General features: G+C 41.0%; 1 protein-coding gene across 1 annotated transcript in view; it reads right to left on the bottom strand.

Moving 5' to 3' along the window:
• RECK (reversion inducing cysteine rich protein with kazal motifs) overlaps positions 1 to 12,711 on the bottom strand; it is a 73,855-nt gene extending 61,144 nt beyond the window's left edge. The window contains exons 1-2 of the mRNA XM_045081569.1: positions 12,537 to 12,711; positions 121 to 179 (exon numbers count right to left, since the gene is read on the bottom strand). Coding sequence (XP_044937504.1) covers positions 121 to 179; positions 12,537 to 12,636 — 159 coding nt within the window. The 5' untranslated portion in view covers positions 12,637 to 12,711. The remainder of the gene's footprint in view (positions 1 to 120; positions 180 to 12,536) is intronic.
• Between the last annotated feature and the right edge of the window lie 832 nt (positions 12,712 to 13,543).

Raw genomic sequence — 13,543 nt, 5'->3', positions numbered from 1 at the left:
TTTTTCCATTATTGGTGATGTGAACTGTGATGACTTGGTTAAGGTGCTGTCCAGCAGATTTCTCCAAAACTATACTTAATAAACAGTCACATAACCTCAACAATTATTATGTAAGCTTACCTGTTCACATACATCATGGCACATCTGATTATCCTTTGAATGATTACAACACAGTGCACCTAAGAGAAAAAATAAACACCAGATGTTGCCCACTGTTAAATAAACAAGACTATTAAACTAAATCCAATGGCTCAAAAAATATTTTTTCAACAGATTATTATTATTATTATTTTAACTTAACAAACATTTACAAACCAAGGACAGTGCTGTCTGAGCACATGGTCCCTGCCCTCAAGAATCTTGCAGGCTAATAACGGAGACTGTCATGTGTACTTTCTATGCACCAGAATTTTACTAAGTTTGCTTTAAGCATGATCTCATTCAATCCTTATAATTACCTTATAGGCTATATTCTATTCTTATATCTACAATGTATGACTAAGTGATTTAAAAAAAGGTAGTAAATTTTGTTTGGGATATGTTAAATTTAAGGCCTATAGGACATCCAGATGGAATAGCAGTGAAGTCAGAAATCTAAACCTGGATTGCAGGTAAAGCCAAGCTGAAAGATCCAAGTTGAAAGTCATCCACATAAAGGAGACATATGGAAATGAAAGACATTACCTAGGGAGAGTTAGTAGTGAGAAATCATAGCACCAAATCTAAAGAACACAAAGTCTGTGACATGGGAAGAAATAAGAAAAAACACTGAGATGGAACAGTCTGACAGGCTGGTCAGCCTCAAGAGAGTAGCATTACAGAAGAGGGAACAGTGTCATGTACCAAAACATATAGGTTAGATTGAAAACTCAAAAAAAGGAAACGGAGTTATCAATTAGGAAGCCACTTAATAATCTTCACAAGGTACTTTCTGTGGAGCTACAAGTGGATGATATTAAGTAGTAAACCAGAGATGAGGAAGTATAAACAACAAACAATGGCTCTCATTAAGTGTGGCAGAAACAGGAGAAAAGGGGCACCTGGGTGATGCAATCAGTTAAGCATCCAACTCTTGGTTTCCACCCAGGTCTTGATCTCAGGGATTCAGGCCCTAAGCAGTGCTCTGTGCTCAGTGGGTAGTCTGCTTGGGGTTCTCTCTTTCTCCCCCACTCTGTCCATCCCTCTTGCGCACGCTTTTTATCTCAAATAAATAAAACTTTAAAAAAAAGAGACAAGAAATGGGAGGGAAAAAGAGAGTAGTGGTTACAGGAGGATGCGGGATCAAGGGAAGAAAAAATCCTCCCTCCCCATTTGTAGTTGGCCTTTTTCCCTGAGTCCTGGGATGAAGACTCTAATACTTGAAATTTCTAGAGTAAGAGGTTTATCTTTGTTATGCCAATGAGGTACACCCCCCACTTCCAAATGTCTCGCCTAGATAACTTTAGGAGAGGGGCCAGTATGTCAGAAAAGACCAGCCATTTGATTAGAAGATTAGAAGATTAGATGACTTTAGAAGATTTGAGCCACATGACAGCAGCCCAACCTCTAGCAAGACTGGACATGGAGATCGAGTTCAACCATATGGCCAACAATCCAATCAATCATGTCTATGTGATGAAATCCCAATGAACACTAGATACTGCAGAAGTTGATCTTTCCTAGTTGCTGAAGATGCGGATATGCCAGGAAGGTGATACACACTGATCCCATGAGGCACAGAAGGCACAGAAGCTCTGCATTTCCTCCCAGACCTCACCCTGTGTGGCTCTTCACTCGGCTGGTCCTCCTAATTTTATCCTTTATAATAAAACTGCAATCATAACTATAGTGCTTCCTTGAGCTCTATACATCATTCTAGTGAATTACTGATTTTGAGGTGGTCATGGGAAGCCTGAATTTATATAGCTAGTTGTTCAAAAGTATGGGTGGCCTAGAGACTGCCTAAGTGTGGCTGGTGTCTGGGATAAGTGCTGTCTTATTGGGGACCATGCCCTGTAACTTGTGGAGTCTGCTCTAATTCTGGGGGTTAGTGCCAGAACTGAACTTCCATACACAGAGCTGTGGCTGAAACAGAATATTAGAGAAATGAGGTGATTGCTGGAAAGAGATATGGGTTTAAGAAAAAGAACTGAGGGGGGCACCTGGGAGGCTCAGCAGGTTAAGCCTCTGCCTTCGGCTCGGGTCATGGTCTCCAAGACCTGGGATTAAGCCCCACATCGGGCTCTCTGCTCAGCAGGGAGCCTGCTTCCCACCCCCCTGCCTTCCTCTCTGTGTACTTGTGATCTCTGTAGAGACAGAGATAACTAAAATAAATTAAATTAATAGATAGATAGATAAATAAATAAATAAATAAATAAAATCTTAGCTCAGTCAGTTAAGTGTCTGCCTTTGGCTCAAGTCATGATTCTAGGGTCCTGGGATTGAGCTCCGCATCAGGCTCCCTTCTTTGTGGGGAGTCTGCTTCTCCTTCTCCCTCTCCCCCTCCATGTGCTCTCTCTCTCTCTCAAATAAATAAAATCTTAAGAAAGAAGGAAAGGAAGGAAGGAAGGAAGGAAAGAGAAGAGAAGAGAAATAAAGAAAAGAAAAGGAAAAAGAAAAGGCACTGAATTCGGGGCAAGGGGTGCAATAGTGAATAAATGTTATATTCTCTGACTTTATGCAGGTTATATATAGTCTGATGGTAAAACAAAGTCTAGACAAGAAAAGGATATAAGGACACTAATAAATTATGAGGGAAGTTGATAGCCTCCATTTTCTCAGTGAAACACAGATTAGGTCTGAAAACAAAAACAGCTGAGATGGGGTTGGGGGCTTGAGGCGAAACTGTGGAAGTGTGGAGCAGTCACTTTGGAGAACAGAGAAAGGAGGCAACTATAAACATGTTTCTCAAACTTGTATTCTACTCATGAGTTGTTAATATCTATCCCTCAGGAGAAAACGTTTCATGTTCAAACAAACTGGGAAATGAATTTTAAAAAGTTAAAGAGAATTCCTTATTGTAGGACTTCGCAAAGCCTTTAATATGCTTACACATTACTAATCTCCCCAAAAGAGATCTAAGTAGACAGACTTCTCAGAGCACAGCATTTTTTTCATGGCACTTACTAACATTTCAGAATGCCAGTTTGAGAAACAACAAATCAGAGAAAAGGAGAAACATTGCCAAGCAGCATTACAGGCCAGGAAATGCATAAATGGGCTACGGAAATAAACAGTAGAGAGATGATATTATTCTATAGTGTACCTAAGTGGAAAAAAGATACAGCTGGATTGATCAGGGGCTGTCAAAGGAGACAAGATGAGAATGTTACATTTCAGGCAGCTGTATCTGATACAATGGTTTAAAATATAAATTTGCAATATTATCTCTTCAAATACAATCTACACAATTTCAGTACTCAAATTAGACAAAAGCAGAGCTTTTTTGATTGAAGGTAAGATCTGTATTGGGGGAAAATGAATGAATGGATGAATAAACAAAGAGCTCTTTAGATCTCACCAACAAGGCTTCTAAATTCAAAACTGGAAATTGTTCTCCATAAAACAGGGTGCATGGTGTGTGGGGGGGAATCACTCATGAGGCTTTCTCAAAACACCCCTTCTCAAAAACAAACAAAAAAACACCCCTTCTCCCTGTCATGCCACACCATGCTCCCCCCATCTTCTAAAATTCCTGTTATGTCCCCAGTCTTATTATGCATTACAATGGGAAAGGCAGATCGGAAAAAGAAAAACCAAACCAAACCAAAAAAAGGCTCTCTCGTGTGATAATGATGTGCTCTTTTGAAGTGCTGAAGAAGTTGCCACTTTCTACCATCTTCTAACAAAAAGGTTATTTGAGGGCAAAAAAAAATCCAGCTGATCATGAGCAAAGATAACTCAGGATAACATATGGTCCCAATAAAGCACAAGCTTAGCAAAAGTAAACAACCAGGCAGACAAGAGTCTGATTTGGGCCTAGGGACTTTTGTAAAACAGTTTCTTGGAGCAAAGGTCTATTTAGAACAGAAGCAAAATGTGTTATAATTAAAATTAAAAGTCCAATAACAATGGAAAGTTTTATTAAAATTATAAAAGCCCATTTCCCCCTGTTTAATAGTTAAGGTCAAATATACAAAGTAGTGACCACCAAAATTAAATTTTTTAAATAATTCTTTTTTTTAAAGAAACCCCAAAGTTTGGAAAATAAGAAGAAAAATGATCTATACTCCCACTGTCTTGCCAGAACCTATGCTGACATTTTGACGTATTTCCTTCTAGTCTTTCAAAAGCTCCCACCCCCCCTTTTTTTTAAAAGATTTTATTCATTTATTTGACAGACAGAGAGAGAGAGAACACAAGCAGGGGGAGTAGGAGTGGGAGAAGCGGGCTCCCAACCAAGCAGGGAGCCTGACTCGGGACTCGGGACCATGACCCAAGCCAGAGGCAGACACCCAATGACTGAGCCACGCAGGGGCCCCTCTAAAAGCCTTCTGATAATTCTGACAATATGGGATCACAGAGGGCAGCCCAAAGTCTTCTGGTAATAACTCCCTTCCCCCTCCCAACAGAGCATTCCTCACTAATAGTACATTTCCTCCCTTGAGAGGACTGCCACACTCCACGAACAGGCTAGGGGACCTATGTTCCATCATATTTTCCATATCCAATCCTTAACCTTAACCATTATTACATTGGTGCACATTTTTCTTCCTTGAAACAACAAAACTTTTTACAATCTTTAACAGTACATATTTTTCAAGAAATAAAAGTCTACAAATAGACATCAATTCACATGCCACCCCTTCACATGGGGAGAAGGGATTCAAATGCAATTAATGTGGCAACTAAAGGTCTTTGTCTTTTTTAGAGCTATTAAAATGGATTAATTGGGTCATTTAACAATTAGAGTGCAAAAAAACTCTCCAAGGCCTAATGTTTTTATATAAGACAATTTTAGAAAAATGTTTTGTTTTTATAATTTGATTCTAATCTAATTTCTTGTTCTTCAAGAAAAATAGTTTAAAACTCTTATTCTCAAGAAATGGAATTGAACAGATAAAGGTAAATTAGTTAAAAATAAACTTGATATTGACATGATGAAAATAAAAAGCCCAGGTATTATCCTCATTAAAGACATATGGATATTTTGCACCTCATTCCAAGTCTGTAATTATAAAATTAATAAAAACCAAAGAGATTGCTAAAAGCCATGTATATTGGCTTTAAGAAGACATCAGTGTAACCTAGAAATATGCAAGCAGAATTATCCAATAATTAGAAACATCAAGGTCTAACAGTTTGGGCCACATGTGTACTAAAGATAGGCAAGTTAGCAGGAAGCACATGCTCCAGCCACAAGGGAAAAATGCAACTTCTAAGACCAACCAGCACTTAAAAAAACAAATACCCTAATCTAAAACTAAAATATTCATAGAATTATAGGATTTTTGAAGTTAAAAGGAATTTTGCCACAGAAACCTCTTAAAAGCTATAATTCAATTTAATGAAAAGCCATTCCTGCTTTCTTTTTTAAAGAAAACAAAGATTCCCCCTAATTAAGGTCTTCCTAAAGAATTAATTACTAAAACAGAATATATATATATCCCACACTGTTGAGGAGGGAAAAAAACTACATCTGAGCTGATACTAGAAAAAGTCATTCTAAAAAAAACAAGATGTGTTAATAATAAAAAAAAAAAAAACTCGTCTTATTTTTAATCACATTTTTTTTTTCAAAATAGCCTGGAAATGGACACTTTTAAAACATTTAAATGACAACTATATCTTCAACTTAAAAGCCCATTCTTGCAATTGTTACATTTATTCCTTTAAAAATATGTGGTATTTGTGTTTCTATATAAAATGTATCATCAGCTAAGGAAGAGCCAAACAAAAGTGATCACCCATATACCCATTACCTGGGTTCAACATTGCTAACATTTCATCATACTGCTTTATTTATCTATCTAGAGAGATAAATATTTTTTCTTAATCATTGGCAAATTACAGATACCCTTCTCCACTGCTTCCCTTGTACTACAGTGACAAAACAGCCAGTTATATTCGTCTGATTCTATTGCAGGTATGACTACCAGACAGACCCTTCATGATGTCACTCTTCTAATAAAGGGCCCACAATGGCCTCCTGCTATTCCAGTTCTAAACTTTCAAAGTCTTCTTATAACTTTACCTTCCCTGACTTTCTATTATTTTTTAACAAGGAAAGCCTACAGTTGCCATGAACACAGCCTTCTGACTGAAATGTTTAGTGCCCTTTCGCTGCTGTCCTAAATCCAGAACATCTTTCAAGGCTTAAATCCTACCTCAACTCTCCAATAACTCTAAGCCCTGTTGATTTTTTGGTTATTGAAAGTCCTGATAGTCTAGTCAGAACTGGCAACTTTAACATTTAAATCTTCTCTAATTACTTCATGTGTGTACTTATGGTATCCCCAATTTGACTGTAAACTTCTTGTATCCACTTGGCATACTGCTCAGCTCAAAAGATGATATTCATTGGTTAATAAGTAAAAATTTCTTAGTTATACAATGAATTTATCAGAAAAAAAACTAAAAAAAGTTGTATTTCTCCCACTGGGACACTCCAGTATCACACTTCACACAGTGACCAATCAATAATTTAGCAACATCATAAAAGGTTTTGGCCTAAGTCGAAAGATAAATTGGACCCAATCATATATTCAGGCACAGAAGTGTATGGCCATGTGGTTGTGGGCCCTGAAGCCATAAGGTCAAGAAGGGCTGCAGCTAAGGAAGCTGAAGTTTTATGGCAGCTCAGAAATGATGAGTAAAAAAAGGAAGCTGATAGATGGGGAGTGGGAAATGTAAGAGAGGCACAGAGAAGCTATGAAAGGTACAGAGAGACTGTCTTTAACAGTAGTTTCAGCTCCTGGCAGCTTTCTAGTTCCCACAGCAGTCCCTGAGGTCTGCTTTGCTGAATTTCCTACCTTTGGTTTTCCATGTGCTTCCCTGTTAGGTGCTATAGACTAGCCGCCCAATCCTGAGCCACCTTGGTTTCTGTTCCTTTAAGGGGTCAAAAGAGCCATAACCTAGACATTCATCATGCTGGAATAACCAAAGCAAATGACTCTTCTAAGGTCCTCCCCAAAGAGGCTAATAGCCAGTAATTTTAGATAATTCCTTTGTCCATTCTACGCTGCAGGACTCCATCTATAAAAAAGGAATCTAAAAGTAAAAAGGCTTGGCACCCAGTGGCATGACCAAAAAGTTTCCCTTAATGTTACAGTCTTCTTGACATCTTCTTCATGTTATCTGTGTGCTTTACAACATCCATCATATTACATGCTATATACTTAACTAAATCACATTTTCCTCAGATATATTCTTCATGTTTAGAATGTAAATGGGTATGTACTAATACAACCACATAATGTTAGCAATGTAGATATATATATACACATATATATGATAATTAATGTCTGAATTTCCTACTAAACAATAAACCCATGAAAGCAGAGACCATGTCTGTTTTTGCTTATCCCTTTATACCTGGCACCTATCCCAGTATCTGGCACTATTAACAGCTTAACAAATATTTGCTGAATGGATTACTGACAGGTATGAAATGGACCTAAGCAGTCATTTCTATTATCCATCTTAAACACATACAAAAACGGAACGTTTGATGCTCTTCTTGGCTCACGTGCCAACCTTCCTCCAATCTGTGCTCCTCTCCCCAACTTCCAGACTCCAGTAAATGGCATCATTTTTTAATAAACTGCTCAAGGTAAAAACCTACAAGTAATCTTTAATTTTTCCTTCCCTCACTTCCCACATCCAATCCATGTGGGATCAGATTCAGGTGGTATCCTGAATCTCTCCTCTTTTATTTCTACCACCACTTCACTGTAAATGACCACTATCTCCTGCTTCAAGTACTTCAAAGGGCTTCTTCCAGTAGACCGGCTGTTACTCCTACCACACTACAATTATTTTTTTTTCAGCAGCCAGAGTGATCTAAAATACAAATCAAAGCTTACATTTCTTACACAATAGTCTATTGGTTTCTTTCTGCACAAGGAATAAAATCCATAGTCCTTTTTTTTTTTTTTTAAGATTTTATTTATTTATTTGACAGAGAGAGATCACAGGTAGGTAGAGAGACTGGCAGAGAGAGAGAGAGAGAGCGGGAAGCAGGCTCCCTGCTGAGCAGAAAGCCCCATGTGGGACTCGATCCCAGGACCCTGAGATCATGACCTGAGCCGAAGGCAGCGGCTTAACCCACTGAGCCACCCAGGCGCCCCAAAATCCATAGTCCTTATGTGGCTTTTTGCAAGGCTCAGTACTGCTAGCCCTAGCCCACCCTCCTGTTCATCATGTTGCAACCATACTGGTTCCTTCTTGACTTTGGGCCTCTGCACTTTCTGGTCCCTAACCCTATTTTTCTTAGACATTCAGTCTTCAGATTTTGCTTCTGAACTTTCCTTCCCAAAAAGGACTCTCTTGTTACCACTGTGTAAAGAACCACCCCCCACCACCATCCAACACACACACACACACACACACACACACACAATCCTTTTATCAACTGGTTTCCTTCACAGCCTACTTATTACTATCAAAACACATTTTATTTATTTGTTTATTGTCTATCTCTCCTCCGGTAGAATGTAAGCTCCTTGAAAGCAGCAATCCTGTATTTAGAATAGTGCCTGACAGCTAGCAAGCACTGAATAAATACAGGTTTTTTGAATAAACAAACTTCTGTGAGATGTTTTGCTCTTTTAAAAACCACACTTAAAGTATATAAAAACTACCTCCTTGACATCGTTCCAATTCCTTCTAGAAAAGGTATACAGTGAAAAGTATGGTTACTGAGATTGCTTAAATCTATGGATATGAGAGAGGAACTTTTAGCAGCATACCAGAATAAACTGTCATATCTGGTCTATCACCAATCCTAGCTCTTTCCACAATGTGGGCCAAGATAAGTCTTTGAGAAGAGAATCTGCTTTTTATTACTTTCCTCCAGATAGGCGTTTGCTTTTTCTAACTTAAAATTCATTACATTCTTTTTCAGGATTCTAGGCTGACTATTACATAATTCCTTAAATGTCAACTTATTGAAATTTAGCCCTTAATGTTTCATCTTTCCCTTTTTTTGTACCATTACAAAACATCTTAAATAGAAACAGACCTATTATCAGATGCCATGACACACATATCCTGACACCACAGCATAGGGTCCCATCCCATCCTTCAAAGAGAATATCAGAAGTGGGGGAGAGGGCAGTGCTGGCATTGGAAAGTACACTGGGATAGTAAGAGTAGCATTCCTCCAACGAAGAAGGTGTGCCCTTCTTCACTGAGCTAGCAATATCATTCCCTCATCTCCACCCCCAGGAAAAGCAATAAAAATCGCTAAAAACAGCTAAGACTTCTAAATAAAGCCTTATACCAGAGGATATAGGGAAACCCAGACTTCGAGAGGAAAAAGAAGACTGTCTGATCAGGAATAAAAGCCAGGCCTTCACTGAAATACAACTTAATATTCTGTTCTAAATTTTTATTGAGGATTGAAGAACTTTTCCCACACTTTCTACAAATTCACAATGGAAGCTTTTGTCCATTGTAATACTCAATGTCCTTTATGTAAGGACCAGACAATAAATGTTTCCTAGAACTTAACAGAGGGACAAATCTCATTTTTGGTTCAAACAGAATTTCTCTTTTTCTCAAACAATGCACTACATGTTGTCATGGATTTTTAGAGCTGGAAGGGCCTTTGGGAATTAACTAGCCTAACATTTTTAAAAAATAATTTTATTTAAATAAATAATTTTATTTATTTATTTATTTATTTGAGAGAGAGAGAACGAGCAGGAGCAGAGGGAGAAGGAGACTCTCTGCTGAGCAGGGAGCCCAATATTGGGCTTGATCCCAGGATGCTGAGATCATGACCCGAGCCAAAGGCAGACCCTTAACGGACTGAGCCACCCAAGAGCCCCTAGCCCAGCATTTTCTAATGTGTCCTTTAGGTATCATGAACAAAAAAGAGTTCATAAGCAAACAAGCTTCTTTCTATAATACTTTTTTTTTAAAAGATTTTATTTATTTATTTGACAGAGAGAGATCACAAGTAGGCAGAGAGGCAGGCAGAGAGGGGGGGGTTGGGGGGGGGGCAAGGCTCCCTGCTGAGCAGAGAGCCCAATGTGGGGCTCAATCCCAGGACCTTGAGATCATGACCTGAGCCGAAGGCAGAGGCTTTAACCCGCTGAGCCACCCAGGCGCCCCTATAATACTTTTTTTTTTATAAAGATTTTATTTATTTGACAGAGAAATCACAAGTAGACAGAGAAATAGGCAGAGAGAGAGGTGGAAGCAGGCTCCCCGCTGAGCAGAGAGCCCGATGCAGGGCTTGATCCCAGGACCCTGAGATCATGACCTGAGCAGAAGGCAGAGGCCCTAACCCACTGAGCCACCCACGTGCCCCTATAATACTTTTATTGAGATATAAATCATGTTAAATCAATTAAACAAGGAGGCCATTAGATTGGGGTGGTTTTAATGGCTTGGTAGCCTTCCTAAGCAAAACCTAAGCCTATAATGCCTCAAGATTAAGAAATCGAAATTTAAGGACAACCAATCACAAACACCTAGGCTTTCCCAATAAGTCATCCCCCTAAGCTACAGCCAATCAAATAATTTCCTTGCTTTGCTTCTACCTCTTCTCTATTAAAATCTTTCCTCTAGCTCCTATCACTTCCTGTTTGGTGCTACCTGATTCAAATCAATCTTTGCTCAAATAAACTCTTAAAATGTTTAATATGCCTCAGTTTACACATTAACAATCACGTACTATTAACTTTACCCTTAAAAGTGTACAACTCAGTTGCTTTTAAAATAAAATATTCAGAGTTGTGCAACCATCACAACTACTTAATTTAAGAACATTTTCATTATCGTAAAAAGAAACGCCATACCTCTAGAAGTCTTTTTCCCATTTCCCAGCAAACAAGGTTCTTTACTACAGAATCCCTGGACCCTTTATTGTGAATCTAACATGTTTTGTGAATTTATAAGAGAAGGGTACAATGTGCAGTGTTTCCCAAACTTATTTAATAGTTACATTTCAATGCTCATTATACACTATTCTAAATTCTATACAAGTATTACTTCAATTAATTCTCACAATAAAATCCATAAGGTACTATATAAAATATGGATATTAATGCACAAAAAGACTAAGGCTAAGTAACTTGCTCAAATATTCTTAATTACTCCACAGAATCAAGGGGTTGTGGGATGAGAATGGACAACTAGTATTCCATGGGCCATAACTTTGGAAGTGCTTTAGATCAGCTTAATGAGAAAAATGGGGCCCAGAAAGGTCAGCTGATTTAGCCAAGAATACACAGCATATTCTCATTCTTTCTCTCCTTTGATGTCTGACAGCCAAATTTTAGAACTCAATTACAATGATCTAATCCTAGGTTCCCAACACAATTCTCTCTCTTCTTTAAATACTTTATTGTCTTAACAAACAAACAAAACCTTTAACACTGTAAGCTATCTTAAAATCTTGTTGGGTTTGATTTTGCTTGTTCTAGGTGTCTCTCCCTGTAGGCAATGGACTTCATTCACCACTTCGCTTGTATAAATCCCAGGCATCTTACAATGTTTATGCAACTGGGGGATCAATTCCCCCCCCCACCCTCTTGGATGTCATCTCTCTCCCTCCCTCCGCACAGTCTTCCATCTCCTCTGGACACTTATTCCTTGAATCCCAGTGGCTTGTGTCCTGCTGTACCCCACCTCCTACAGACTGGGGGGGAGGAACAAGAGTTGGCATCAACTCCTAAAGCCCAGAAAGTGGGATACACTGAACAATTTCTTACCCATTCTTGGTTTAATTCCTCAAGAGCAAGAACACAACTCTCCTTAAGCTCAACAGCCCCCAGAAAGCAGGGTTTACTGATTTTAATCTCCCGCCAGAGCCCAGCGCTACGTTGGAAACACCGTGCACCCGCTGCGGACCGCAGGAGAATTAGATTCAGCAGGCTCGGGCCCATTCTCAGACACTTGAACCTGATAGGCTGTGGGGCCCATCACTGCTCGCTGCCTGAGGTATGCCTTTCTGAACCGTGGGTCAAGTTACAGTAACTGGCCAAGGCTGCGGTAAGGCGGCTGCACCTCGGAAATCCCATCCAACCCTCGCGACCGTCCTGGGCAAAGGCATTTCACCACTTCTGGCAGAGACCAGAATCCGCTGTGGGGGGGAGGGTCGATACGGGGGCCCCTGTCCTGTGGGTGACAGGGCAAGGCCTCGAACCCGGGTCACCGTTCCCCGTGCAGCAGATGTTCGGAGCAGAGAGAGCGAGGGTGGAGAGGTCTCCTCGCTCGTCGCGTCTCAGGGCCCCCTCCCGCCTCCCGGGACCTCCCGACCTTGGGTCACCGGACTTGGGCCAGGTCTGGGGGGTCGTGCGCACCCCCGCCCCCTGCCTCGCGCCATCTTGGAGCGCTGAGGCGGCCGCCCTGGACCGCCCCGAACCGCTGCTCCAGCAGTTACTCACCCGCACTGCCCGGGGCCAGGCCTCCTGCCACCTCCGCGACCCCCGCCACGGCCAGAAGAAGCAGCAGCGTACGTCGCCGGGAAGCCGGGACCGCCGCCATGTCCGGGCCGGGGGTCTCGAGCCACGGGATGCTCGGACCCAGCCTGGCAGCCGCGGCTGCTCGCGGAAACCCCGCCCCGGCGGCCTGGACCTTTACTGATTGGCTGCGGCGCTCTCAAGCCCCGCCCCTCAGCCTCTGGGAGTTTCCAAAACCTGCTGGGGGCGGGAACATTCCCGAGACCCCGTCTCTTTGTTAAGGCCCAGCTGTGCGTCGGCTTTCGCTGAGGCGTCCAGCAGACAGCTTTCCCCAAGTGCCGGGTCAGAAGATGTCAGAGCAGGAAGGATCCTTACAACACCTCTACCACCTCTTGAGCTTTGCATTTGGGGTCACTGAGGCTCACAGAGGACACTGACCTGCCAGGATCACACTCTAAGTTCGCCTGAGAGCTAGGGCATAGTCCAAGGCTAAACCAAAGAAACCTCTTTCTTTCACTTCTCTTTACCCTCAGTGAGCCTCTTAATATCCTTTCTCACCAGATGCTGCCTCCCAGGCAAAGAATCCACCCGGGTCAACTCGACCTCCCCTAAAATCTGAGGGGCACTGCTGAAGTGTCCCTCTCCTAATGGGACCGAGGGACAGTTTCACCACCAAAGCTCTTTGACACATGTAGCCTCTATGTGTCTTTGATGGACTGTTAAGTACTTATTCCTGTTGGGGTGTTATTCCTGCTGGGTGTTGGAATGGTTGTGTATCTAGATATGGAGAGCCTTGAATGTCAGATTTAGATTTTGTTTAAGAAGTAATTTGGGGGTAGGTCCCCCTCCACCCCTTACCACCACAGCTACTGTGGGGAATGTTTGAGAGGGCCCACTGGCTTTTAAAGTGCCTCTCTCCCTCTCTCCGTTCCCAAATTAACTCCTTTTATTTTATTTTATTTTATTTTAAGATTTTATTTGAGAGAGAGGGA

This window comes from Mustela putorius, unplaced genomic scaffold, assembly GCF_011764305.1.
Source record: "Mustela putorius furo isolate JIRA1106 unplaced genomic scaffold, ASM1176430v1.1 tig00000580_pilon_pilon_pilon, whole genome shotgun sequence".
In the NCBI taxonomy this organism is placed as follows: domain Eukaryota; kingdom Metazoa; phylum Chordata; class Mammalia; order Carnivora; family Mustelidae; genus Mustela; species Mustela putorius.
The sequence above is the reverse complement of the archived record's forward strand: the minus strand, read 5'-3'. Positions and strand labels throughout refer to the sequence as shown.